Below are 26,488 nucleotides of genomic sequence, written 5' to 3'. Positions count from 1 at the left end.
TTAGTACAGGAGTTTTCAACCTGTGGCCGCCTGTCAAGGGACGCAGGATATATAGGCTTACACACAAGTGAAAGGAAAAAAATAACTGGTACTTCTGTGAATTATATTATATAGGCCCATTTCAAGACATTGTTCAGTATTTGGTAACATCCTCTCAGTTATAGTATTGATCTGAAATCAAAAACCAACAATCCAGACCAAGTATCACTTGCGCTGAGCGGGACTGCACGGATGTCTGTCTGGTTCTTTCTCCTGAATAAATTCAATTTCCTACACAACAGCTGCAGTGTCCGGACACTTAATAACTCTGTGCTGATGCACCAAAAGATCAATGATTTCTTTATTGCTAAATCCTAAACTAAAGTCTGATTTAACTGAATCCTCCACATCCTTTTCATGCTTTGAAATAGATGTTGGGATAATGTACATTCATCCTGTCATTATATAAAATAACCCTGACAGTGTGATCAGGACCAGTTCAATTATACAGTCATACAAAAATATTTAACTGCAGAATGCCACAATTGACCAACCACAAGCAAATATTCCAGAGTGGCTAGAAACAGTCTTGGTTCCAGAAGAATTTTTCCCATTTTTTTTCCTTGGAGATTTTATAAAATCTTTCATAAAAGAGTTTTAAGCCATGACCCAATCCATCCAGCCCTGAGGCGAATCTCAACATTACACATTTTGATTTGAAGCAAAAAAAAAAAAACAAACAAAAAATATATATTTGAAAATCAGACAAAAAGACAAAGATACAAGATGTGTGTAGTTAATGTCTTTAAGGAGGGATTGAACTATAATCCCATGACGCGTTGTGAATGGAGTTAAAGCTACACTATGTAACATTTGGCCCTTTAATGGTTAAAGCACAAATGTTACTTGCGGAGGAACACTTTACATCAGTTGTAATTAGGCACTGCTCGACTGAATCTCAAGGATTCATGACGAGCTATTTTCATGTTGATATAATGTTATTCACTTAAACAATTATAACTGATATAGTACTTTGAAGAAGATAAACAACACCATTAATTATATTTTAATACAATTCTTAAAGCATTTTATTCACTACACAATACACATTAATTTTACATTTTCAATTGTTTATTTGGAGAGATTTATAGACAACTTAAGATGAGCATACATTCATATATATAAGGTATATATTCATATACCATATATATATATATATATATATATATATAAAGTGGCATTTAGATCCGTTTAAACATCTGCTAAAAGGATAAAATGGCAAGTGTCTGTACACGGATTTATTGCTCCGAGACCACTAGGTCTTAGTCAGGCAAATAAATACAAATAAACCACTTTACATTTTTCTGCAACAAGGACAATGTCAAGTGACAACTTGTGAATTTCTGTGACTGAGATAAAAAGAAAAAATAGCCCAAGAAAACAGCGGCACAAACCTTTAGAGACACACAATTTAGGAATCTCGAAACTGCAGCAACATTATAAAATACTCATAAGTCATGAATATTAGTAAGATTGTAACAGTAACTTCACTGAAAAAACAAAAACGAAACTTGTAAACACATTTCGATCGGTTCACATGAGTGATGTTTGATTCATAAATGATTGACAAACACTATAAGCTTCAACAACCCTACCAGAAAACCTATCCAAGCATTATAGAAACTAAATAACACCAAACAGTAAAAAAACAGTAAATTCAATAGGAGAATGATTTTACTCTGCTGCTGTCCTGACTCCTGAAACGGTAACTGGACTGACTGAACAGCTGTCGCACTCGCTTTCCACTTCTCGTGACACAGCTGGATCTTCTTTCGCAGCTTATAGATGTGACGTAAACACGCAAGGATGAATGACATATGCCTGTGATTTTGCACCAAATCCGACACGACAACTCCAATTCACTCAAAATAAAAATTATTATTGTAGGCTTACTGTAGCGAATCAGGGTAAGACAAGGACATGGTTTTGAACATTCATTTTTTATGTACCAATAATGAACTTTTGTTAATTGTAACCCAAATTTTTTTCCATATTACAGATTTAAAATGATGGGTAAATAAAAAACAGTTTATTTAAAGTTGTTGATTATAAGCATTGCAACAATATACTTAAAACATTTCTTTTTAAATAGTTTGGCAAGTAGTTTAATTAGAGTGTAGGAAGATCAGCTTGATTGCACCATTCACAGTGCATCATGGGAGAGTAGTTCAGTAGTTCTTAACCAGGAATTCTGCTATTAAACACTTTTTTTTTTGGAGTTGAAATAACACTGATGGCTTCAACAGAAGCATATAACATCAATTAACAACCTAAGAGCTCACGATATATTTTTAAAGGTTAGTTCTAGTTCAAATCAGTTCCCGTAAGGGAAAAAAAAGAATGATATTTTTACTTCCAGAACCTGACCGTTGCGCTCTTTTGCTTCTGCCAGCCTGATCTCACATAAAAATTGGCATGTGTGTGACGATTTTTCTTTAGCTGAAATCGGTATACGTTGAACGAATTTGAAAACACTGCCCCCAGAGGCTAAATCGGTAAGTGTTTCAGAACATATAAACATGTGTGACATCCTTTTATATCCAGGAGAGGTCACCAGAAGCCAGTTGTAAAAATTCTTGTTTTCTACTGAAAACAGTGAAGAGAAATGCTCATTTAATTTAATCTACAAATATAACCCTGACCATTAGTAGAGACAAAATGCAATGTTAGGGATAAAAATGCAACCCCTTATCACGCTCATGATTGTTTAAACAAACGTGATTACTTCCTCATTTGAATGGGGTTTGATTTGTGGTCTCCCATGCAACTGATGCAACATGCTAACAAAGTAATTGTTGTTGAGATGTTTTAAACATGTGAGATGGGAGAGAAGGCATGTCAGGGAGTCGGCATACTGTTGCAGTTCCTAGGGTACTGGAACCTTCAGAAACAGCATGCCGACTTCCCGTTTTATCATGTTGCTTCTGCTGTGCCTATACGATACAAAAAATTTAAATGATCATCATGAATATGATAGAATCACTTACCTCTAAACATTAATTTAAGTCCCTCACATAGGCCTTTTCTGTCTGTAACAGCTCTGCGATTATAAACCTTTAACAACACAAACAAGAAACTGATTACAACTGTACATCATATGTCGTGACAGTACAGTTTGACCCCACAGCAGTGTTTTTGTTGTTGTTTTCCTTGAGGCTTTCTTCTTTCCTTACTCTTTCTTGCGGGCTGATTTCCTCTTCTCCTCATTCACCTCATGGTTGGGGTCACGCAATTTGACCTCGGTGTCAGTCAGACTGGCAGGAATGATATCCAACTCCATCTCCTTATTATCCTGAAACACACAGGCACATAGAGAGAGAGAGAGAGAGAGAGAGAGAGAGAGAGAGAGAGAGAGCGCGAGTGAGCTAGAACCAACCTAAAACTGAAATTATCTACAAAGTATGATTGGAGTCTAAAACCCTAACCAGAAAGTTTGAGGAATATCAATACAGTTCTGCCTGTCTAAAAGGTTGTATTCAGGTAATATATGGACAAATGGTGGTGTACCTTAGAACTAATGCCCAGCGTGTTCTCCAGACTGCAATATTTGCCCATACGCAGGGAGAAATCCCTGTAACGCTTGTCCACTGTCGACACCCATTTCTTCAGCTCTGTGACATGCATGTATCCCTTCTCCACAAAATTATCTACCAACTGGATCAACATCTTCACTTTCTCCTTAGTTTGCTGTGTGACATACGAATATGATGTGTGTGAGTGTCTTGAGTGTTTGGTTTGATCATTTACACTTCATATTAGTGCAAACAAACAGAAGTTATGTCTAAAGACAGATCTTTAAATGTCCTTGGTGAAAAGTACATGTTTTATTTGGCCTTATGTGACATGTTAGGCTGTTGTGAGAGAGAAGGGAGGTTTGTGTCTCTGTACCCTGGCGGAGATGCGGAACTCTTCATATTCTTTCAGCAGTTCCTGAGTTTTCTCCACTGAGTCTCCAGGGCTGGTGTGCGTGGTGAGGTAGACCTCTCCAGCCTCCTCTATCCACTCTAATGCCTAGAGACACCATCAAATCATCATTCAGATCAACACACCAATCACAATCTCAATATATACTTCTGAAGTCTCTGTGAGATGTTTGAGTCCAAACACAAACATAAACCTCTTCCAAAGGTCAAACACTCAACCGAGACTTTTCAGATAGGCATCCTATGAATGAAATGGAAAATTTGCCATTAATCAGAAAACACACAGTTGAAGAAAACTAGATGAAATATAAAGATAAACATAGATATGATATTCATACAAACTGGCGCAAGCAGTACTATCTTAAAAATATCACTTTTAATATGTTTATAATGTGGGTAACACTACATTAATATTTCCTTTGTTTTTATTGGATTATAAAGGTTTTTTTAATGACTAATAATTTATTTCCAAATAAATGTCATGCAATACCGGCCAAATAGTGAGCCACTGCCTCTTACCTGCCTTACATGCTTAATAGCACTTATTCAACATTAGTAATATATGAAAATGTACCTTAATGTAAAGTGGACAAATATGAACCATTTATTAAGGAGTTGTAAACATTAGAAACCTATGTACATAAAGTTCAGTATGGTTTAATGGTCTTCAGGCTTTATTATATGATATATGCTGTGAATGGGTATGAAGTCAAGACATTATAATAATTCATATCAACACAATTGACTGAAGCAAAATTACATAATCCCTCCTTTTAATCTCACTATAATAGTCTATTTTTGCTGCATTGTGACAAATAATTTTATGCATTTTATGTTTTTGATTAATACAATTATCACTATTTGGGAAGGATCCGATGAAAGCTGCCCCTTTTCTGCATGTTGTTATAATGGCATATAAATGATTTATAATGCATTTGTTAATGACTTACTAGTTATTAATTAACCCCTTTATAAACCCTTAACAAATGGAACATTAATGCATAGTGTTACCATAATGCCTTTATACTGTTTAGATATTTGTTGACAATGTAGAGCCTTCATTGTAACAATAAAGCTATTTTGAAATTAGAAATAGAAATTGTGAAATTCAAATGAAGTAATATTTATTATAAAAACAGTTCATTTAGATGTTACCACATGAAGCACATTTTTAGGTTATTATTTTATCAGTGTATAATTCAACAAAATTAAATCAGACTACATTCGGTTACACCAACAAAACACATTTTTATGAGTCAAGTCATGTAGAAATAAATCCTAAAAGGTATCAATTGCAGGTTACCACTTTGTAAAGTGTACACATACATTAGTTATTGATATGCATGCAAATACACACTTTAATGATTCCTTGAGGCAGTTAGTATGTGAGACACAAGTGCAGATTAATAAGCAGAGAAACCAGGAGCACAAGAACACAAACAAACTCATTACAATAGCAACGCTTGACTAAAGGGCAAGGCAAACATATATATATATATATATATATATATATATATACACACTCACCTAAAGGATTATTAGGAACACCATACTAATACTGTGTTTGACCCCCTTTCGCCTTCAGAACTGCCTTAATTCTACGTGGCATTAATTCAACAAGGTGCTGAAAGCATTCTTTAGAAATGTTGGCCCATATTGATAGGATAGCATCTTGCAGTTGATGGAGATTTGTGGGATGCACATCCAGGGCACGAAGCTCCCATTCCACCACATCCCAAAGATGCTCTATTGGGTTGAGATCTGGTGACTGTGGGGGCCATTTTAGTACAGTGAACTCATTGTCATGTTCAAGAAACCAGTTTGAAATGATTCGAGCTTTGTGACATGGTGCACTATCCTGCTGGAAGTAGCCATCAGAGGATGGGTACATGGTGGCCATAAAGGGATGGACATGGTCAGAAACAATGCTCAGGTAGGCCGTGACATTTAAACAATTGGCAATAAGAGGCCTAAAGTGTGCCAAGAAAACATCCCCCACACCATTACACCACCACCATCAGCCTGCACAGTGGTAACAAGGCATGATGGATCCATGTTCTCATTCTGTTTATGCCAAATTCTGACTCTACCATGTCTCAACAGAAATCGAGACTCATCAGACCAGACAACATTTTTCCAGTCTTCAACTGTCCAATTTTGGTGAGCTCTTGCAAATTGTAGCCTCTTTTTCCTATTTGTAGTGGAGATGAGTGGTACCCAGTGGGGTCTTCTGCTGTTGTAGCCCATCCGCCTCAAGGTTGTGCGTGTTGTGGCTTCACAAATGCTTTGCTGCATACTTCGGCTGTAACGAGTGGTTATTTCAAGCAAAGTTGCTCTTCTATCAGCATGAATCAGTCGGCCCATTCTCCTCTGACCTCTAGCATCAACAAGGCATTTTCGCCCACAGGACTGCCACATACTGGATGTTTTTCCCTTTTCACACCATTCTTTTTAAACCCTAGAAATGGTTGTGCGTGAAAATCCCAGTAACTGAGCAGATTGTGAAATACTCAGACCGGCCCGTCTGGCACCAACAACTATGCCACGCTCAAAATTGCGCTTTCCCATTCTGACATTCAGTTTGGAGTTCAGGAGATTGTCTTGAACAGGACCACACCCCTAAATGCATTGAAGCAACTGCCATGTGATTGGTTGATTAGATAATTGCATTAATGAGAAACTGAACAGGTGTTCCTAATAATCCTTTAAGTGAGTGTATATATATATATATATATATATATATATATATATACATACACACACACACACACACACAAACACACACACACACACACACACATGTATATACACACACACACACACACACGTGTATATATATATATATATATATATATATACACACATACATATACATATATATATATATATACACATATATATAAAAATTATATGCCCTTCAAGTTGAGACTGAAATATCTCAATTACGAGTTCAGAGCAAATGAATGACCCAGCAAAGTTGTATTTACAAATGGGAAATTAATAATTTTGCTAAATTATTTTAACTCGGTACTTTATTTAAAAAATATGGATTTGTTATATATGACAGTCCCTTTGCAGTTTTTTTTTATGCTAATTAATTAATATTTTTTTAGATACCATGCATTGATGAAACATATACATTGTGTATAAGTGATGCAGGTTTATTCACCGGTACAACAGAAAAAGAGCTTTTGCCATCACTCATTGTGATTTAGTTTGACTTTGGCATCCTTATTTTGTTTCCCACTTGAATGCATGACATGTTGTAGTAACAGATGCCCAACATGGAGGTACGAGCTTCCCAGGTGCACTTGAATTCAGCAACTTAAACACAAAGGGAATAAAGGGAACCGGGTAGAAAGATAGAACATAGACTAATAAACTTCAAAATAAGAGCCATGACAAAACCCAAAGGGTGTTTCTCAATGCTCAGAACGCAGAGAAATGACTTGCATTCTTATTAAGAGCAGTCTTGCCGTGGCATGCTACCTTGTAAGAACAAGCTCGGAAAGACAGGAGGACATAGAACACATCTATTGCATTCTTCCTGTTGCACAAGTGATCATCCCAGCACATTTGTAGTCAGTGAGAGAAGTACTGGCATTATTACACCAGTGACAGCATTAATATAATCACACAAGTGAGGTTTTACAGGACTAGTGACAAGTTAAATGAAAAATGTCTGTTAACATTAATTTCCTCCATGTTTATTACTGTATTAAAATGATGCCCCAAAAAACAACAAATGTATAATGACTCACAAGCCGTCAGACTTCCACGATCTTAATGCGGAATTCGTTTGAGGGAAAACACAATGATAAATGTCCCTTATCTGCCTCCGTAGTGCTGCTAGGACATCTGGGACTTCAAATGGGTACTTGCCAACAAGTCACCATCTGATGCATCCTTAATATTAGGCCTGATCAAGAAGACATCAAGGTAATTTTATGGATTCTCGGTACTTGAGTTCTTGAGTTTTGGAATTGAACTTCGACAGTATATAATGACACTGAACGAGTCCACGAGAACGCAAGAATGCATAAGACAGACACATGAATAAAGAGACAACATATGTAAAATCATGACACAAACACACATAGAGGCACACATTTTATCTGGTAACTTAAAAATGTTCATCATGCGGTAACATACATTTACTGTTTTTATTAAAATGAAAATATTATTTAAAATAACTAAATCGACCTGATTACATTGGGTTCAGTGTTGGGTAAGTTACTCAAAAAAGTAATCAACTAAAAATTACTAGTTTGATTACATTATTGACTGCTTTAATGAAAAAGTAATCACATAACTAATTACTTTAGTCGAATTTTTTAAACGCTTTTCATTCATTTGTTTTGCTCAACAATTTCAAAACAATGTCTATATTTCCTCCTTGTTCTTTGTCACATGTAAGACATACACTTGTTTCTCCTTTACAATGAATTGTTAGGAGGTTTACGCCCATCAGCTGTCGAGGAGATGTACATATGAACATTAACATACAACTACAGTACGTAACTACATATTTATTAACGACATAAATAATACTGTTTTACAACTGTTTAACCCAAGTTTAACAGGTTTAACTGTTTAAAAGTAATTTATTTACCTGAAACTCAGTAACCGTAATCTGATTACTAAAATTTTTTTGTGTGTTACTTACACCATCGAAATTCATTTTTAAGAGATAGATTCATTAGAAATAGCTCCTTAACTTTTTACAGTGTGCAAAGAGAAACACACTTACAAACAAATAAAGTGCAGTTACTCAAAAACACACATGAAAAGTGCAGCTCTGTGTACTCACCTGTTTGGCACTGCGTTCAAACACTATATACTGATGACACTGATCTAAACATCGCTTCTTCATCGTCCAGAAATGCAGAACCCTGTTCTCAGTCTGCAGCAGTTCATTCAGGATGGCTATAAAACACACAATGCATGTTTTAGGTCTACATACATAGATGAGACAATATTATAATTACAGTAACATGTATAAATTAACGTCTGAATAAATGGAGGGATAATACAACAAGTGAAAAAAATCTGCCACGCTCATATCAAAGTAACATATATCTGTTACGTGTGCAGATGAGGGCAGAAGAGGAGTGAGGATCTAGGTGCAGCTTTTTATTAAATAAACAAGAAAACACGGAATAAATCAAAACACAGGGAACAAACAAAACATCCACGAGGGGATAACAAAAATTTAAACACTAGAAATAACCACGGCAGGAACACAGTCAAAGACACCATAACATACATTTGACATTCAACAGTGAAACATACAACGATCGAAACAGCAGGGTTTAAATACACAGGAGACATGATGATAACAAACGACAATCAGTTGAGAACAATGACACAGGGCTGGCAGTGATTAGGGCCGGGAATTTTGGGAAGTGTAGTTTTAGACAAAAACTGGTGAAACACAGGGCAGACAACAAGGAAATCGTGACATAACCCCCCTCAAAGGAGCGGCTTCCAGATGCTCTTAAAAAAAAGAATACCCAAAAAAACAAAAATCGTCCAAGAAGTGAGGGGGGCAGGCAGACCAAAGAGGGCACAAGGGGCAAACAGACAGTCCAAGGGAGCACAAGGGGCAAACAGACAGTCCAAGGGGCCACAGGGGGCAGACAGGAAGTCCAAGGGGGCACAGAGAGCAAGAAGGCAGTCCAAGGGGGCACATGGGGCAGACAGGGAGTCCAAGGGGGCACAGAGGGAAAACAGGAAGTCCAAGGGGGCACAGGGAGCAGACGGGCAGTCCACGGGGAGCACAAGACGGGGACTGGGTCAGGTGGCCTGGGAGGCGGCCACAGGGCAGGGACAGGTTCAGGAGGCCTGGGAGGCGGCCACAGGACAGGGACAGGTTCAGGGGGCCTGGGAGGCGGCCACAGGGCAGGGACAGGTTCAGGAGGCTTGGGAGGTGGCCACAGGACAGCCATGGGGAACTCCGAGGGCGGAGCCGAGGTAGGCAGAGCCATGGAAGTTTCTGGTAGCGGAGTCATGGAGGGCGGAACCGTGGAAGGCCCAGGTGGCAGAGCCATGGGTGGCTCAGGAGGTGGAACCGTAGAAGGCTCTGGAGTCGGAGCCGTGGGAGGCTCAGGAGGCGGAGCCGAGGGTGACTTGGGAGACGGAGCCGTGGGAGGTGGAACCATGGAAGGCTCTGGAGGCAGAGCCGAGGAAGGCTCAGGAGACGGAGCCATGGGGGGCTCAGGAGGTGGAGCTGAGGGAGGCTCTGGAGGCTCAGGAGGCAGAGCTGAGGGAGGCTCAGGAGGCGGAGCTGAGGGAGGCTCAGGAGGCAGAGCCGAGGAAGGCTCGGGTGGCGGAGCCGTGGAAGGCGGAGCCGAGGGAGGCTCAGGAGACGGAGCTGAGGGAGGCTCGGGTGGCGGAGCCGAGGGTGATTCAGGAGACGGAGCCATGGGAGACGGAACCATGGAAGGCTCTGAAGGCTCAGGATGCGGAGACCTGGAAGGCTCTGGGGGCGGAGCCGAGTGAGGTGGTGCCGTAGGAGGCTCTAGAGGCGGAGCCGTGGAAGGCTCGGGAGGCGGAGCTGAGGGAGGTGGTGCCGTAGGAGGCTCTAGAGGCGGAGACCTGGAAGGCTCTGGAGGCGGAGCTGAGGGAGGTGGCGCCGTAGGAGGCTCAGGAGGCGGAGCCGTGAAAGGCTCAGGAGGCGGAGCCGTGGAAGGCAGATCCGTGGAAGGCTCGGGAGTCGGAGCCCTTGGAGGCTTGGTAGGCGGAGCCATGGGAGGCTCGGGAGGCGGAGCCCTGGGAGGCTCGGGAGGCGGAGCCCTGGGAGGCAGAGCCGTGGAAGGCTCGAGGGGCAGAGCCCTGGAGGCCCGAGAGGCGGAGCCCTGGGAGGCTCGGGTGGCTCGAGAGGCGGAGCCCTGGGAGGCTCGGGTGGCTCGAGAGGCGGAGCCCTGGGAGGTGCTGACTCTGGGACGGTCATGTTTAAAGGTGCTGACTCTGGGACGGTCGAGGCTACAGGCGCTGGCTCTGGGACGGTCGAGGCTACAGGCGCTGGCTCTGGGACGGTCGAGGCTACAGGGGCTGGCTCACTGATGTTCGAGGCTACAGGCGCTGGCTCACTGACCGTGGCAGGTGTGAACTGGGGAGCGGAAGCCTTTCCGCTCCTCCTCCTCCGGGCGGATGAAGTTGGCAGCGCTGGCTCGTTGGCCAAGGCAGGCGTGGGCGTTGGCTCGCTGGCCGTGGCAGGCGCGGAGAGCCCAGGGGCGGGAGCCGGGATCGAGAGAGGTGGTTCCCCGCCAGCGAGTTCCTCTACGACGAGACTCACATACTCCTGTCAGGTTTAGTCTCCGGTCTCCGGCAATTCCCAATGCAGCCGTTTTGGTAGTCCGAATCGGTAGATGGTCTTCGAGTCATCGAAACCGGTGTGGACGGCCACAGTGGAGAAGTAGTAGGAGTATTCGCGGATTGGCAAATCCGCCTGGGCCAGTTACGTGAAGCAAGCTGCTAGATCCATTTATGGTCGATCGTTTTGTTACGAGTGCAGACGAGGGCAGACGAGGAGTGAGGATCTAGGTGCAGCTTTTTATTAAATAAACAAGAAAACACAGAATAAATCAAAACACAGGGAACAAACAAAACATCCACGAGGGGATAACAAATTTAAACACTAGAAATAACCACGGCAGGAACACAGTCAAAGACACCATAACATACATTTGACATTCAACAGTGAAACATACAACGATCGACAAGGAGTGGAGAAACAGCAGGGTTTAAATACACAGGAGACATGATGATAAGAAACGACAATCAGGTGAGAACAATGACACAGGGCTGGCAGTGATTAGGGCCGGGAATTGTGGGAAGTGTAGTTTTAGACAAAAACTGGTGAAGACAACAAGGGAATCATGACAATATCATGATGGGCATATCTAAATATGATCTACCAGTAATTAATCCAGAATATGAGCTCTGACCTTTGACCTGTTGCTCAGGGCCACGGGTGTTGCCAGACGAGCCCTGAGAACTGACGTTATTCCGGTGGATGTATTTGAGGAAAACCTCAGCATTGCATCTGGCCAGAGTACAAGCCTGAAAAACACAGAACACTTTTTTTTTTTTAGATCTAACAAACACCAGCACGTGCTCGCTCGCACGCACGCACGCACACATGCATTGGTGGGGCAATCCTTATGAGGACTCTCCCTAGACATAATGATTTTTATACTATATGAACTATAGATTCTATCACTGAACCCTAAACCTAGAAAACTAGAAATGTCATCAGAGCGTGCGCGAATCAACTGGCTGGTGTTTTTACGGACATTTTCAATCTGTCCCTCTCCCTGTCTGTAGTCCCCACATGCTTCAAAACATCAACCATTGTGCCTGTACCGAAGCAAGCTATAATCACATGCTTAAATGACTGGCGTCCTGTTGCTCTGACCCCCATCATCAGCAAATGCTTCGAGAGGTTAATCAGAGATCACATCTGCTCTGTTCTGCCCCCCTCTTTGGACCCATTGCAGTTTGCCTACCGCAACAACCGCTCCACTGATGATGCCATTGCATCTACAATACACACTGCTCTCTCCCACCTGGAAAAAGGAACACATATGTGAGAATGCTGTTTGTAGACTACAGCTCAGCATTCAACACCATAGTGCCCTCCAAGCTTGATGAGAAACTCCGGGCTCTGGGCTTAAACAGCTCGCTGTGCAGCTGGATCCTGGATTTCCTGTCAGGCAGACGTCAGGTGGTTAGAATGGGCAGCAACACCTCCTCATCACTGACCCTCAACACTGGAGCCCCGCAGGGCTGTGTTCTCAGCCCACTCCTGTATTCCCTGTACACACATGACTGTGTGGCAACACATAGCTCCAATGCCATCATTAAGTTTGCTGACGATACGACGGTGGTAGGTCTGATCACTGACAATGATGAAAGAGCCTACAGAGAGGAGGTGCACACTCTGACACGCTGGTGTCAGGAGCACAACCTCTCCCTCAACGTCAGTAAAACCAAGGAGCTTGTTGTGGACTTCAGGAAGAAAGACGGAGAACACAGCCCCATCACCATCAATGGAGCACCGTTGGAGAGAGTCAGCAGCTTCAAGTTCCTCGGTGTCCACATTACTGAGGAACTCACATGGTCCGTCCACACTGAGGCCGTTGTGAAGAAGGCTCACCAGCGCCTCTTCTTCCTGAGACGGCTGAGGAAGTTTGGAATGAACCACCACATCCTCACACGGTTCTACACCAGCACTGTAGAGAGCATCCTGACTGGCTGCATCACCGCCTGAGTGCGGCAATAGCACAGCGCACAACTGCAAAGCCCTGCAAAGGGTGGTGCTGAACTGCCAGGAACATCATCGGAGGTGAGCTTCCCTCCCTCCAGGACATATACACCAGGCGGTGTGTGAAAAAAGCTCGGAGGATCATCAGAGACTCCAGCCATCCGAGTCATGGGCTGTTCTCACTGCTACCATCAGGCAGGCGGTATCGCAGCATCAGGACCCGCACCAGCCGACTACATGATAGCTTTTTCCCCAAGCAATCAGACTGTTGAACTCTTGATCTATCAGGATCAATAATTAGCACTGCACTTTATTAATCTATAATCTCACACTGGACTGTCAACATATTCTCCTCAATACAACTGCTATATATATATATATACACATATATATTTCATATACTCCCACTTATTGTATTGTATTGTATATTCTGTTCTATATTCTGCATTGTATATAATTATTGTGTTGTGTAAGTATGTGTACATCTGATTTGTAAATTGTTTTGTGTAAGTATGTGTACATTTGATATGTAAATTGTTTTGTGTAAGTATGTTGTTTATTGTAATTGGTATATGTCTCGTCACTGTCATGACTGCTATGTTGCTCGGAACTGCACACAAGAATTTCACCTACTGTTGCACTTGTGTACATGGTAGTGTGACAATAAAGTGATTTGATTTTGATTTGATTGATTTGATAAACCACATTTATAGCATAATACCCTTGTGAATATGATTTGTTGTCACTTTGGGCCCTTTTTTTAAGTGCAGCGCTCTGCCATAAGTCACAAGCACAAAGTCAGTGGACATAGCCATGAAGATTTGGTACTGTATGATACTGTACAAGCCTAGGCGCAAGTGGGTTTGGCGAAATCACGTGCGCAAGGCCCTAATCGGGTCAAGTGTAATTCCGAGGTTTCTCCAGCATGTCTGTGTTCTATTATATAGTTCATTCCCTGTCAAGCACCAGCGATATAAACAAAGACAGCACAATCCTAAGATGTTGGTAATTTAAATGGACTGTATGTAATGAATTAGAAGAATAGAAAAATGGATTTAAATTAGTTTGTGCATTAACAGCGTCCTTGTTAAATGGGACACGATCCTTTTATACGCATGAAAAATATGGTTCAGGATATGGATTTGCGCTGGGATAAGACATGGTATTAAAGCGTTTTATGGTAATGCACTTTTTCCTCAGGAAAATAGCAACTTATGCTTTGCACCACTACATTAATATACAATGCACCCACAGTTCACATATGCAAACACTCCCACCCATGGTATTGGCAGCTCATACTTAAGAAGTTGCTGTGATTGACATCATTATTGTGGTTACATGCTGAGGTCCATGTGTGTCGATACATTATAAATGTAATTCCTTAAAACTGTATTCACATCTTGATACATCAATATTTATCTAAATGTATTGGTTAAGTTGTAGATCAAAACTGATTGTGACTCATCACGTTGTTCAATTCTTGTAAAGCGGATACGTGTCTCTGCACCGAAAGTTATAGTTTGCGCATTTATTATACCAACTCTGCTCATGCGCGCACAATCCTCTGTGGCAGGGACGTGCACAGACATTTTTGGGGGCAGGGGCTCAAGTGGAAAAAAAGGGCACTTTGCATAATTATTTAGTAAAAAAAAATTTTTTAAACAAAACATAAAAAAATATTAACACAACTCTGACTTCCTTACCAATTTATTTGAATTCCCTCACACTCACGCAATATATAAACAGATTTCGTTTGATTGGTGGCTGCATAGATTCCTAAAATAATTCCCACTGGTTAAATGCTGTTTAAACAAGGCTAATATCATTAATAATTTAACAATTACATTTACCAAATAAATCCAATTAGAATAGAAAAACCAACATACACGTTCAGTAAGACACTGACTAATTGTGATATTACAAGTGACCTTAATATAGTAGGCTAATATATTGCCATTGATTACTGCAGGTAAATCAACGTGTTACTATATAAAACTAAATAGGCTATGTATTTTTTTACAAAACATCCTCACCATCAGCATTGGTGTGTTCCACCTCAACATGTCCGACGAGGATGTTTGTGGGCTGTCCATCAAGCAGGATGCGGACATACACCATCACACACTACTTGACAGGCATTTCGGTGTCTCCATCATTGATGATTGAGATGTACTGAGCTGACGATACTTTATCTGCGGTGTTCTCGCGGATGGTATCTGCTATCACGCCGATGATGTTGGCACATGACTTGTCATTTGCATACGTCATGTTGATTTCAACACCGTTCATTTTCATGAGCTGCAACATGGGTTTAAATTTAGTAAAGGTGAGCTCGTCTATGGTGGTGTTAAATTTCACGTTCAGCTCTGCCAATTGAGCGGAATGTCCGGCAGCATCCTGGTGATTAAAAGCTTCAACAATCGAACCTGATCCTGAATTCTTTGGCACACGCTGATTTTGGCATTTCTTGTGCTTGGCACTCTCCCCGTGTTTAATTAAGCTCTTGCGCTTAAAATTTGTGGATTCAGTGGCGAAGGCAGTGTTACCTGCAACCTCTGTCACAGACTTTACAGTGAGCCTTTTTTATAGCAGAGACACTCAAAAGTCTTTCAGCCACTCACTCCGAAAACTGTAAGCCTTCTTTTCTGCTGGTGGATCCACCACATGATCGCCATCACCAACTTCAGGAGTTACATTAGCTGTAACTTTAGGCGGCTTACAAAAGAAATCTCTCAGTGTTCTATTCATCTTCTCTCTTCAGCTCTTTACATTTTGCATGCTAGTTAGCTCCCTGTCAAGTGACATGGAGCACGGTGAAAAGGAGTGATTGACGGCTAATATTAACCAATCCAAAAGCTGCATTAGATTTAAGAATGTAAAGATCAAGAATGTAAAGTTAAATTGGTTATGTAATGTTGAATGTAGCGGATGACTGGTCACTGTATCAGCTCACATCAGGCACATAGTGCAGTAATTAGCGAATATTTTGTAGACAAATGAAAACCGGTTGTGTCCCAACAATTATTTGCTTTCACACAGATTCTCCCAAATATATTTTGAGGATGCCCAGATGACATTTCGGGAGCATATGCGACCAAAATGGTTGCAATTTCGAGACTTGTATCCTATTCACCTGCAGTGTCTTGACAAATAAAGCAAATTATCTAATTTTAATTAGTCAACACCTAATTTGCATATCAATGTGGCGATTGTGATGATGTTATTAAACACAAATTTGACTGTATTCACCTGTAATGTCTCCAATAAGTACAGTATATTGGCCTGTATGGCCATGATATATTGCCTTAGCTAGACTATAGCTAACCTATTACATTAGCTAGTAGCTCATGAGTCATGAATGTTAGCAAGACACAAGTTAACTATATTTGCTAATTAGCTGTAAAGTCGAGACACTGTACGCGACGCGGAGGGAGGGATGGAGGGCGGGTATCGACAAAATGTTTTGATTTTTTATTCAATAAATATATTTGTTTGACAGGGAAGCTGTACGCAAACATGAATATATATTAATTTATTTATAAAAAAAAAAAAAACACCCCAGAAAAAAGGGCACGTGCTCAAGCCCCCTTTGATGTCTCCTTGAGCACGTGCTCAAGCCCCCCTTGATGTCTACTGTAGGAGTGGTGGTGGCGTAGTGGCTAAAGTACAGGGCTGTTAATCAGAAGGTCACAGGTTCTAACCCCAAGGCCACCACCATTGTGTCCTTGAGCAAGGCACTTAACTCCAGGTTGTTCCAGGGGGATTGTCCCTGTAATAACTGCACTGTAAGTCGCTTTGGATAAAAGCGTCTGCCAAATGCATAAATGTAAATGTATATGTGCACGTGCCTGCTCTGTGGCATTCATACACTGGCGTCATACTGTAGTTATCATAGAATTTAGAGCTGGCCCTGTGTGACATCATAAAGCTTGGAATAAGTGATGGAACGTCTCACGGCTACATAAGGCTCATGTTTCACCAGGTTTGATTGTCTTTTGGAATCAGAATCAGCATCAGCTTTATTGACAAGTATGCTTACACATACAAGGAATTTGTCTTGGTGACAGGAGCTTCCATTGCACAACAATACTAAAAACAATACAAAACAGCAGCAAGATATAGATAATAAAAAAAAAAAATATTAGATGGATAGCTAGAGGGAAAAAAACTGTTCCTGTGCCTGACGGTTCTGGTGCTCAGAGCTCTGAAGCATCGGCCAGAAGGCAAAAGTTGTTGAATGCAAAATGGTAATGGAGATCGAGATCACTCTGGGGGAGAAAGTTCTGTGAGCTGAATGCAGTGGAATGCGTGCACTTCATCGGTCCCCTCCTGGAGGAGGACAATGCCAGCCCCTACATCGCTCTACAGGACTTCTGAGAACAGAGCGCGAAATTTCGATGCTACTGCCCGGATTAGGCAAAACTGTCTGATTCGATTAATCTGGGCAGTAGCATCGCAATTTTACGCTCTGTTCACAGAAGTCCTTGGAAGGTGAGTATGCACAAACCTAGTTGTCATGGCAACTGAATAAACAAAACCTCGTCTGGTCAATATTTACTCGTCATCAGAATAAGGTAAATGCTGGCTATTGTAATCTATTGTGCTGTAGGTGTTTTGGGTTTAGTTTTAAAACTGAATGATATCAACATTGAACATTATTATATATTTTTTTATTAATTAGAAGATTAATTCCATTTAGGGATACATGCAGTAGTCCCAACAAGCATTTTCTTATTTTAAATTAAACTTTTTTAGAATTTTTTTAGTTGGTAGATCTTATTGAGTTGGTCATTTAAAAGTAGATTATCACACAAAACCCCTGGGCACCCCTGCACTAGACAGACATCTTTTCCCGCCTGACACATATCTTGAGCCGCTTTGAAAATACGCAATGTCAAGTTACAACTCTGAAAAGGGGAAGCCATTCGGCTTCATTCAACTGCTCAGCGACTTGATTGTTCTTTTGCCCATCTGCACTATTTTTAAATGTTGTTGTATGAAAATGCGCTGGATGGACATCTTTGACTGTTTTGATACGTTTCTGGTGATGTTGCTGTATCTGTGTGTTTAGTTCACACCATGCTATGGACTATGTGTGTGCGTCTTGTGGATGTGTCTTCATCATATTTCAGTGTGGAATGTATGTTTTTGGCTAATGTCAGCATGGATTGCATGTGAATCAGTCATAATATAATTCAAACTTTGCAAAACAACTATGATTGAAGGATTAAAAACACTTAAACCCGATGCAAAACAGTAAATTAACAGTTTAATTAATTAATATTTCAAACGTCATGAATTTAATTTGCTTATGAATATGGCAGAACCCACACGATCACATTGGGAATAGGGCTGCACAATTATAGCAAAAATCATAATTGTCGATTATTGCTCGAGATATTGTAGTTGTGATTATCAATGTCGATTAAAATGTTTAATTACCGTGACGTCACAAAGTAAGCAACCGTGTGGTTCTTCAGATTAGCAGATTTCAATGGTGGATATGAGCTGCGCTCTAGATTCTTTTAAGCATTATATTGTATTGCATTATATTGTAATATTTGTTGTTATAATGTATATAATGTTTGTTAAGGTAAGGCAAATGAAAATTATTGTAAATTGATATCTATGGTATAGAATAAATGGAATTATTGCTAAATTACTGCTTAAATTATTAGTCCACCTACAGTAAATAATAATGCATATTCAATGTTCAAACTTATTAACAGCTGATTTAAATCGACCAAGTTACTCTGTTCAGTAAGACCTTTGATGGCTCATTTGCAGTGTATTTAACATCTACATTAAAAGTGAGTGGTGCAATATGCAATTTTGAAAAAAATCTAAAATATTTACAAAGTGCTTTTTGCTCTTGTTCTACAGCTTCTTTTATTAATTTCTGTGTGCTGTGCGAACAGAGCTAGAACATAAAGCAATCAGCTTGGCATTCAGACAGCTTAAAACTTGTGTATTAGGATCAGTTGTCATTACAGATAGGACAGAGGACTAATCTAAGCAGCTCTGATTGGCCATTGGCATTTCATAGCTCAATGGACATGTTAGTGATTGGTTAGAATACTCATCCACTGCAAAAACATGTTGTAAATAGAAACCATTGACACAACAGGAGTAGACTTAAATTGAATGCTGTAATCGTCAGTTTTCACGATGACATAATCGTGGCAGCCGTAATCGTAATCGCGATTCTTTTTCCAATTAATTGTGTAGCCCTAATTGGGAAACAATCAGATTTTGTGAGATTTTTTTGTTGATTTTACGATAATCTGTGCAAAAGTGATAGGTACCATCAGGCTACAGGAGCGCCTCTCTTTCATAATATGGCTTAAGCATATTAAGATGACACAGATGTGATCACCAACACAATCTGTTGTAGCATTCACATAGTCTTGTTCAGAATCGTTTCGCTTGACTGCATCGGGACAATCATAATGAGCGTGGAGAGCAGAACCAGGAATAGGCAACATCACGAATACTTTATCACTTTCAATCCTTCATCTTGCGGTCATACCAGCACTTAATTTATTTTTGCCCACCCTTTAGATTTTATTTAGCCACTTCACAGGTGTGATGTAGTCTAAAACAAAAATCACTTACATCATTTACTAAGTTACGGGATGATTTCTCATTCAGATATTGATCCTTCAGCAGGGCTAGTTGTCCAGGAACAGTATGTCAAAAGTCAGATGAATCAGACTTTTGAGCAGAGATTAACTCTGCACAGGACAGAGAAACATCAGTACCAGCAGTTGACAATTCTTCTGCATCAACAGACAGTTCCTTTTGAAGTTTTTAATTTCGGCATCGACAGATTCAGCTTGTTTTTGCATCTGGGCCCATGTGACAGCACAGGACATAAATGGAAACTTTTGAACACACTCCTCTGGGCCAGACAGAAGTGGGACAGGAACAACCTCAGGACAAACAACAGAGCGAATCCACACATATTCCACCAGCCAAATTGTTACCCAAAATAAAAGCAACCAGAGGGATAGGCACGCCGACTACTACACTGCCAGCCACCAAGTCTGATATGATATGAATTTGATGTAGTAGCACATTAACGAAACCCATCTAAAATCCTGTCACAAGTACATGACTACCAGTAGCGGTCGTCTCAGATAATGGTAACTGAGTGGTGCCTGTGTATTTTAATATACAGACTGACACCAGCTCTACCTAGACAGGGATCGACACAAAGCCAGTTTTGATAAAAAGTTTGTACCCATTCTAAACCTTGGGAGTTAACAACATTAAGCTGTGATGTTGCCATGTCAGTATTTGACTAAATGAAACACACAGATTTAGCAGCCTGAGATTTTTTTAAGGACCAACTGTTTCATAGTTTCAACCATTTGCATAGCCACTTTATACTAAATAGGCACTCCTCCTCCTCACAAGCAATCTTGTCAAAAGTTTGACGCTCTAGGTTTTTGTAACTTCGCAAGTGCTGCCTGTAAGCTTGTAATAGTCACCTATTCTGCCTTCATGTACAGTTTTTAATGTGTGGGTAAATATGCTTTGTGTGTATTGGTTTTTCCTTCACATGTAAAAAAAAAAAAAGAAAAAAGAACTGTTAAATCAGATGCCTATAGTGTAATCATGGATTGTTGTAAGGATTTTCCTTTATGTATTTTTTTTCTTCACTCATTGTTTTGCCCACTGGATAAGTTTTAAAAGGAGAGTGGGAAGTGACGTGTGGGGGCGGACTCTGGAGTGTACCCGGGGAAGCGGTGTGTTTAGCGGGTTCTGTGTAATGTTTGCCAGGGGAACACAACAAAGGGACAAAAGTATTTTTGATGGATTATATGGCATGATTTTTCCTGGACTCGCTACATCATCCAAACGACTAAACAGACTGTGGCGAGGTTGCGTAAGTTAACTGTGGACTGCGGCGTTTCGCCATGCTTCACCTAGTCGTATTTTTTCTTCTACTCAATATCGAGGAGGACACTTAATTCAAGCTGGATTTTGAGTTGTTTGAATGAACATTTAATCCGCTGGGACATTGGGGTTTGGGGGTTAATTGTGTGTGGGAAATTGTGATAAGGTTTGCACTATGTTTGTTTGATGTGTCGGAATGTGGCCACGCCTTCAGTGTCTACTGTGTATTGTTCGACGCAATATAAACTTGGTATATCTTTAAATACACGTTGTGAATCTTGCTAATGTGGACTTTTTTCGTTAATGTATAATTATTTTGAGTGTGTTCAAGTGCTGATTGATTGTTTATATGATTTATGTAGGGGTGATTTAACGAAAGTAAGCAAGCCGTTGGCTGTAATCACCCCAGCAGGTATTATTAGATCCGCCCGTTACCTTATGATTGCATGTTGTATTGTTCCCTTGCTGTTTAGTGTAAGGTGAATTGTTACAAGCTACAGGCACAAGGTTGTATGCTTGAAGGATAGTTGTCTTAACTGTTTTGTAGTTTGAGCTTTGTTCAAGTGAAAGGCTATTGTACGCAACCTGATGCTGGACACAAATCGTTAAATTGGTTCTGTCCCAGGCATACAGGTTGATTTCTCACCACAGGATCTAATGTAGAGAAGCCACAAAACTAATTATGAGTTTGGTGCAAATATTCACAGTAAATGTAAATAAAGTGTAAAATTTGTATTCTGTGTTGCTTTCAAAGATAAAGGAGACATTTATGTTTTTAGGTCAATGTAATTTAACACAAGTTTGTGTAAACATTCTGATTTGACAGAGATGGCTGAGTTGGCTGTCAATTCAGAACTGACCTTGAGAAAAGCCTCTTTCTGTTCAAGGTGTTTGCTGATAAGTGGAAGAATATGATCCATCTCTGCTGAAGACCCCAGTTTATCATGAGCTCCACACCAATCTTCATCCTGCCGGTACTCCTGCTCCAGACTTTCCAACACACTACAAACCTGAAACACACACACACCAGCACACCATCATGAAACAGGGTGGACATGAAAATGTGCAGGGCAGTAGCCTCGATGTTGTTTCTAATTGGTCAGGCATGACCAGTTCAAAATGTTATTATTTTTCAATGATAAAATACTTTCAGGTTTACATGTATATATGTAGATTCAGATACACATACGGTATATGTAGGTTGATTATTTGGGAAGTCATTAATTTTGCAATTCTTTTTGGTGGCATTAGATGCCCAAGAAACCACATCAGATCCTTAAGACATCATCAGAACTCCAAGAAACCACTTCAAACCCCATTACACCTCGTTAGACTCCCATCACTGCAAATAATATTTTTTTTAACTAAGCATTTTTTTCTTATTTTACAGTAAAAATATCTAAACATCCTTAAAAATAAATAAAAAACACTTGAGAAGCAGAATGACATAAGACATTTTGTCTTGTTTTCACAGAGAACACAGGGTCTGAAATGGTTTGTTGGATGTCTGATGGGGTCTAATGTGGTACAATGGGGTTTGAAGTAGTTTCTAGAGGGCCTAATGAGGTCTGATGCGACCAAAAATAATAAAAATTTTTACTTTGTTTTAAGAATTTTTAAATTTTTTACTGAAAAACAAGACAAAAATAAAATAAATTTGTACTGAAGCAACCACATCAAAGCACATTAGACCTAATCAGACCACTAAGGTTATAATAATTTTTAATTTAGTTCCCCGTCTGTCGCTCACTTCGACGTTGTATACCTCGAGAATGCCGCCACCTGGTGGGGTCGACCTGTGCTTCCCGCCAAGGCCTGTAAGACGACGTCATCACTGGCCGCCAAAGCCTACAGTGTCACCGGACAGGCCACTTCCGCCTGCAGGCCATGGCCCTCCTGCAAGTCTACCAGGACAAGGCACTCAAAGATCTGCACGCGGGTAGTCCTGATCCCGACGTGCTACAGAAACTGCGCTCAGTGACCAACCTCGCCCTCAGGGCCACAAAGGCCACAGCGCAGTCACTTTGGCAGGCAATGGCCACACTTGTGGTTCAGGAACGTCATTTGTGGCTGAACTTGATTGAGATGCGCGAGACGGACAAGACACGCTTATTCGACGCCCCTGTCTCACAGTTCGACCTCTTTGACTTCGCCCAGCAGTTCTCCGCGGTGAAAAAGCAGATAAAGGCCGAGGGCGTCCTCCTGCAGCTAAGAAATGCGCAGCTACGCCTCAACCTGGGTCCAGCTCTCAACCCTGCATCGAGCGCCCCGCAGGAAGCGCATGCCCCCCATCTCACGGACCCCCTCGAGGACCCGGAAAGCTCCCAGGCTCTCCTGAGACGATCGACCAAGAGACCAAGACGTTCACTCCAGAGCTGGTAAGCAGACCACTCCATCCCCCCGGTGGAGGGCCGGGAGGAGAATCCTTGTTTGAATTTAATTCATTTGCCGCAGCCCCGAGTACCCACATTCTCAATAAAAGAGCTATTTTCCACTCTGCCTCAACAGTCCCGGCATGCTGGACGCGGCCCCCCCACCTTCAGCCCCATGACTGTTCCCCGGCCAGCCAGTTCTGATGAGTCTAGAGGACGCCTCCACCGGACCACCTCCTCAGTCACTAACCCGTCCCTTGCCTTGCCTCGGGACGCACCTTTTCCTCCCGACACCATACTACCTGCTCCGCCCCGCTGCTCTGCCCCGCCGGGTATGTCAAAACTAATCGTCCCCTTAGTGCCCCTAGCACGGAGCTTGGATGCGTGGCTTTCACTTCCCAACCTGTCACGCTGGCTGGCCAGGACCATCTGACGCAATTCGGTTTGCAAGCCCCCCCCACAGGGGCGTCCGCTTTACGACAGTACACGGCGAACATGCCAATTCCCTCCACGTGGAAATCGCGACCCTCTTACTCAAAGATGCGATAGAGCCTGTCCCTCCAACCGAGATGAAGAACGGTTTGTACAGTTTCTAAAAAATGCTCACGCAAAAACACATCTTAACTTGCGTCCGGCATCTAGACTGGTTCGCGGCGGTAGACCTGAAGGATGCATACTTCCACGTCTCAATATTGCCTCGACATCGACCCTTTCTACGGACACTCACATCCCCGGCAACCTCAATGTGGTGGCGGACGTGCTATCACAACAACGCTTGCCAAGTGGAGAGTGGAGGCTTCACCCCCAGTCGGTCCAGCTGATTTTGGAATGGTTCGGCAAGGCTCAGGCAGACCCGTTTTTCTCCCAAGAGACCTCCCACTGCCCGCTCTAGTATGCCCGAACAGAGGCTCCCCTCGGAGCAGACACACTTGCACACAGCTGGCCCACAGGGCTGCGCAGGTACGCATTTCCCCGTGTGAGCCTTTTTGCACAGGTGCTGTGCAAGGTCAGGGAGGACGAGGAACAAGTCACTCTAGTGGCTCCCTATTGGCCCACCCAGGCTTGGTTCTCGGACGTCGTACTCCTCGCGACAGCCCCTCCCTGGCAAATTCCCCTGAGGAAAGACCTTCTTTCTCAGGGACGGGGCATGCTCTGGCATCCTCTGGAACTCCACGTCTGGCCCCTGGAAGGGACGCGGAAAATCTAGCTGATCTACCACTTGCCATCATAGACACGATCAACCAAGCCAGAGCCCCTTCTACCTGGCAATTTTACGCACTAAAGTTGCGCTTGTTCGTGAATTTGTGTTCTTCTCGGGCCAAAGACCCACAAAGGTGAGAAGTCAGGTCAATGCTCTCATTTCTGCAGGAGAGGTTGGAGGGGAGGCTGTCCCCATCCACCTTGAAGGTGTATGTAGCCGCTATTGCAGCCTACCACAACGCAGTAGACGGCAAGTCTTTGGGTAAGCACGACTTGATTATCAGGTTCCTAAGAGGCACCCGGAGGTTAAATCCCTCCCGGCCAAGCCTGTTCCCCTCCTGGGAGCTCTCAGTGGTCGTCAGAGTCCCCCCTTTGAGCCGCTAGAATCAGTTGGACTCAGGACCCTCTCCCTAAAGACGGCCTTGCCTCCATCAAGAGGGCTGGGGACCCTTGCAGGTCTGAGCACACTCAACAAGGAGTGTTGCGTCCTCATGGGCACTGGCCAGAGGCACCTGGCAGACATATGCAGAGCAGCGGGTTGGGCAACATCTAATACCTTTTCGAGATTTTACAATCTAAGTCAGTTTCATCCTGTGTTTTCTCAGGTCCGAGCCAGCAGAACTCGGTAACACGCTGACGGACTGACCGGGTGGATCGCTTGCACCTAATGCCCTTTCCCTTGGTTGAGGTAAAACCGTGCGCTTTTTCTCCCAGGTGATCCCACTCACTCGGATCCCTGGATGACTCCTCCCTAGCCCCCTGGGTCCGCAATTCAGCAGAGGAATTCTCCAACCCTATCCACTGCGGGTACTCAAATCTACCCTGTACTGGAATAGGTGCTCCACAGGTCAGGGCTCCTACGTGGACTTCCCCCCCGTGTGTATTTTCCATGGTATGGTCCCCTTACGAGTGGACCCACATCTCCCTTGGGCAGTTCCCACTGCCCCATGTCACTGTGTCTGTAGCAACTCCTCCCTCCGAAGAGGCGGGATCTACCACCGCGCACGTGACCTAAAAGCCCATGTGGTGTATGTCACCACTCTTACCTCCCCCTCTCTGGGCAGATGGGGTCTCTGCAGGGTCTTTTCCCCCTGAAAGAATAGGAAACTGGGTAACACCTCCTTCCCTGATGCATGTAAGGGCCCCAGTCGTTGACTCTATGTGAGAAACAGAGAGAAAAGTGGCTCATCTAGTCTCGGCCCATTCCAAGACTTGGCAGTGTCGCCTTGTTCCCCTGTCAATGGTAAATTACCTGAAGGCTTTCGATTACTTTATGGGGCATTGGGGAAGGGTACGTGCAGCCCTCCTGTGTCAGCAGTACACGTACACGGCTCAGCGCATGGCGTGATTTAAATTGGACCCCTAGTGTCGCTTCTTCGACACAACGTCGAAGTGAGCGACAGACAGGGAACGTCTAGGTTACAGATGTAACCTCCGTTCCCTGATGGAGTGAACGAGACGTTGTGTTCTCCCGGCCACATTGCTGAGCCAAACCACTGTTGTGTCCAGACCATTGTCGGCTCCTCATAAAAATCCTGAATGAAACAGACATATTTCCCTTATTACAGGGGGCGGGACATGCAAATTCTCTCTGCCAATTTCTCACTGGCCTTTTTTTATAGATCAGAGGTATATTCGGCGCTCAAGAGAGACCCCAGTGTCAATTCTTTGACACGACGTCTCGTTCCCTCCATCAGGGAACAGAGGTTACATCCGTAACCTAGACGTTTTAATTTCTATTTTATTTTATTTTTTAAATCTGTTTTGTTTGTCAGTTCTTTGTT

At 42.4% G+C, this 26,488-nt stretch overlaps 1 protein-coding gene across 1 annotated transcript in view; it reads right to left on the bottom strand.

Annotated features, from left to right (window-relative positions):
- The window catches only part of LOC127655014 (kalirin-like), a 160,823-nt gene that overhangs the window by 113,359 nt on the left and 20,976 nt on the right, over positions 1 to 26,488 (bottom strand). The window contains 7 exon segments of the mRNA XM_052142608.1: positions 3,027 to 3,093; positions 3,213 to 3,331; positions 3,547 to 3,726; positions 3,928 to 4,050; positions 8,773 to 8,888; positions 11,912 to 12,026; positions 21,993 to 22,142. Of these exon segments, the coding sequence (XP_051998568.1) occupies positions 3,027 to 3,093; positions 3,213 to 3,331; positions 3,547 to 3,726; positions 3,928 to 4,050; positions 8,773 to 8,888; positions 11,912 to 12,026; positions 21,993 to 22,142 (870 nt within the window).

Source organism: Xyrauchen texanus, chromosome 14 (assembly GCF_025860055.1).
Source record: "Xyrauchen texanus isolate HMW12.3.18 chromosome 14, RBS_HiC_50CHRs, whole genome shotgun sequence".
NCBI classification, from domain to species: domain Eukaryota; kingdom Metazoa; phylum Chordata; class Actinopteri; order Cypriniformes; family Catostomidae; genus Xyrauchen; species Xyrauchen texanus.
The sequence above is the reverse complement of the archived record's forward strand: the minus strand, read 5'-3'. Positions and strand labels throughout refer to the sequence as shown.